Source organism: Fragaria vesca, linkage group LG2, assembly GCF_000184155.1.
Source record: "Fragaria vesca subsp. vesca linkage group LG2, FraVesHawaii_1.0, whole genome shotgun sequence".
Lineage (NCBI taxonomy): Eukaryota > Viridiplantae > Streptophyta > Magnoliopsida > Rosales > Rosaceae > Fragaria > Fragaria vesca.
The window spans coordinates 24,286,906-24,288,271 of NC_020492.1; the positions used below are offsets into that span (position 1 = coordinate 24,286,906).

The 1,366-nt window shown below is 43.2% G+C and overlaps 1 protein-coding gene across 1 annotated transcript; it reads right to left on the minus strand.

Moving 5' to 3' along the window:
• Window positions 1–60: 60 nt before the first annotated feature.
• Window positions 61–1,093, minus strand: LOC101291692 (uncharacterized RNA-binding protein C17H9.04c-like). The gene is made up of 3 exons (XM_004291427.1): window positions 675–1,093; window positions 493–569; window positions 61–391 (listed from the first exon to the last, which is right to left on the minus strand). Exons 1-3 carry the CDS (start codon window positions 1,091–1,093, stop codon window positions 372–374), a joined length of 516 nt encoding a protein of 171 aa, XP_004291475.1. The 3' UTR covers window positions 61–371.
• Between the last annotated feature and the right edge of the window lie 273 nt (window positions 1,094–1,366).

The window sequence follows — 1,366 nt, forward strand, 5'->3', positions numbered from 1 at the left end:
GAGAGAGAGAGAGAGCTAGAGAGATTACTGTAAATAATTAAGGAACTAATAATGTTTGTTAAACAAAACACTGAGATTAATTATGATTAATAGTACGACGTACGTACATACAAAGCTACATGCCAGGCTATAGTTCATATATAATACGATTAAGCTTTGTTGAGTACGTTCTTCGTGATCATCAGTAGCCACATTTCAAATTTAAGCTCCCTTGCTAGCAAAGATAATAAACCTAGAAACTAGAAAAGGTAAAGAAAAAAAAAAAAATAATTAAAAATAGTAGAGGGACAAGAGGGTGATGTCTCTCTATCTCTCTCTGGCCCCAAAGGAGTAGCCATTGTCATTAGCGAATGTTCTTTTTCTCAGTTCCTTCAGAAAAGTGCAGCACTGCCTGCGCGCGGGCATATAAACAAACAGAAACGTACATAGTTATAACTTACATGATCAAAGATCAAGAAATTCATAACAGATTGATATAAGAGAAAGACTTGCCAGCACTAGATTCCCTTGGAGCATTGCATCTGAAACATTCTGTCCTGCTTGCGAAGTTGTGCTCATTGCAACCTAACCTGCGCATGTTTATATCACAGCTGTCTTATATATCCGTCTTTAATTCGGAGAAATATGACCAATAATTTGATCTAGATTGATGATATAGAAAAGTTAATATGTACCTTGTGCAAATCCAGTCACCGGATTTCCATCCAGAGCGGCCAGAGCTGCTGCCACTACCACTGCCGCCAAATCCAAAACCGCCTCTAAGTGACCTAGGCATGTCACCGTCAAAGCCACCACCTCCACTAGAGGACTCATCCTTGGACGCACCACACTTAAAGCAGCTGGAGCGGCTGGCGAAGTTATGAGCTCCACAGTTGCCAACGTTGCAATACCAGTCACCGGGCCTGACATCCGGGCCGGTAGTGAACCCGAACGAACCACCAACACCACCACCTCTTCCGCCACCAAAGCTGCTTCCAAAGTCAGTACCACCTCTCTCGCCGGGCCTTGGCTCTCCACACCTCTGGCATGAGTCCCTCCTTTGGAAATTGAGATGGTTGCATGACCTGCAGTTCCAATCTCCTGGCCTGTTCATCTGAAGAATCAATCACACAAAAATATTAGTAACCAGTGAAATGCATGAATATTAGTAAAGTCGACACTGGGTTTGAAGCAGTGCTTCAAAATGGCTAGGGCTCACCTTCAGCAAACGTACACAGCTAGCTAGATGGAGTTGATCTATTAGAATTGAGCCAGGGTATTAGTGATTAGGGTGTAGGGGTTTGGGAGGCTTTTTATACACTTGCTTAAGATGTGACCTCGGAAAACGAGCATGGTGGATTGAGGCATCCAGTAGAGATTTAGGTAC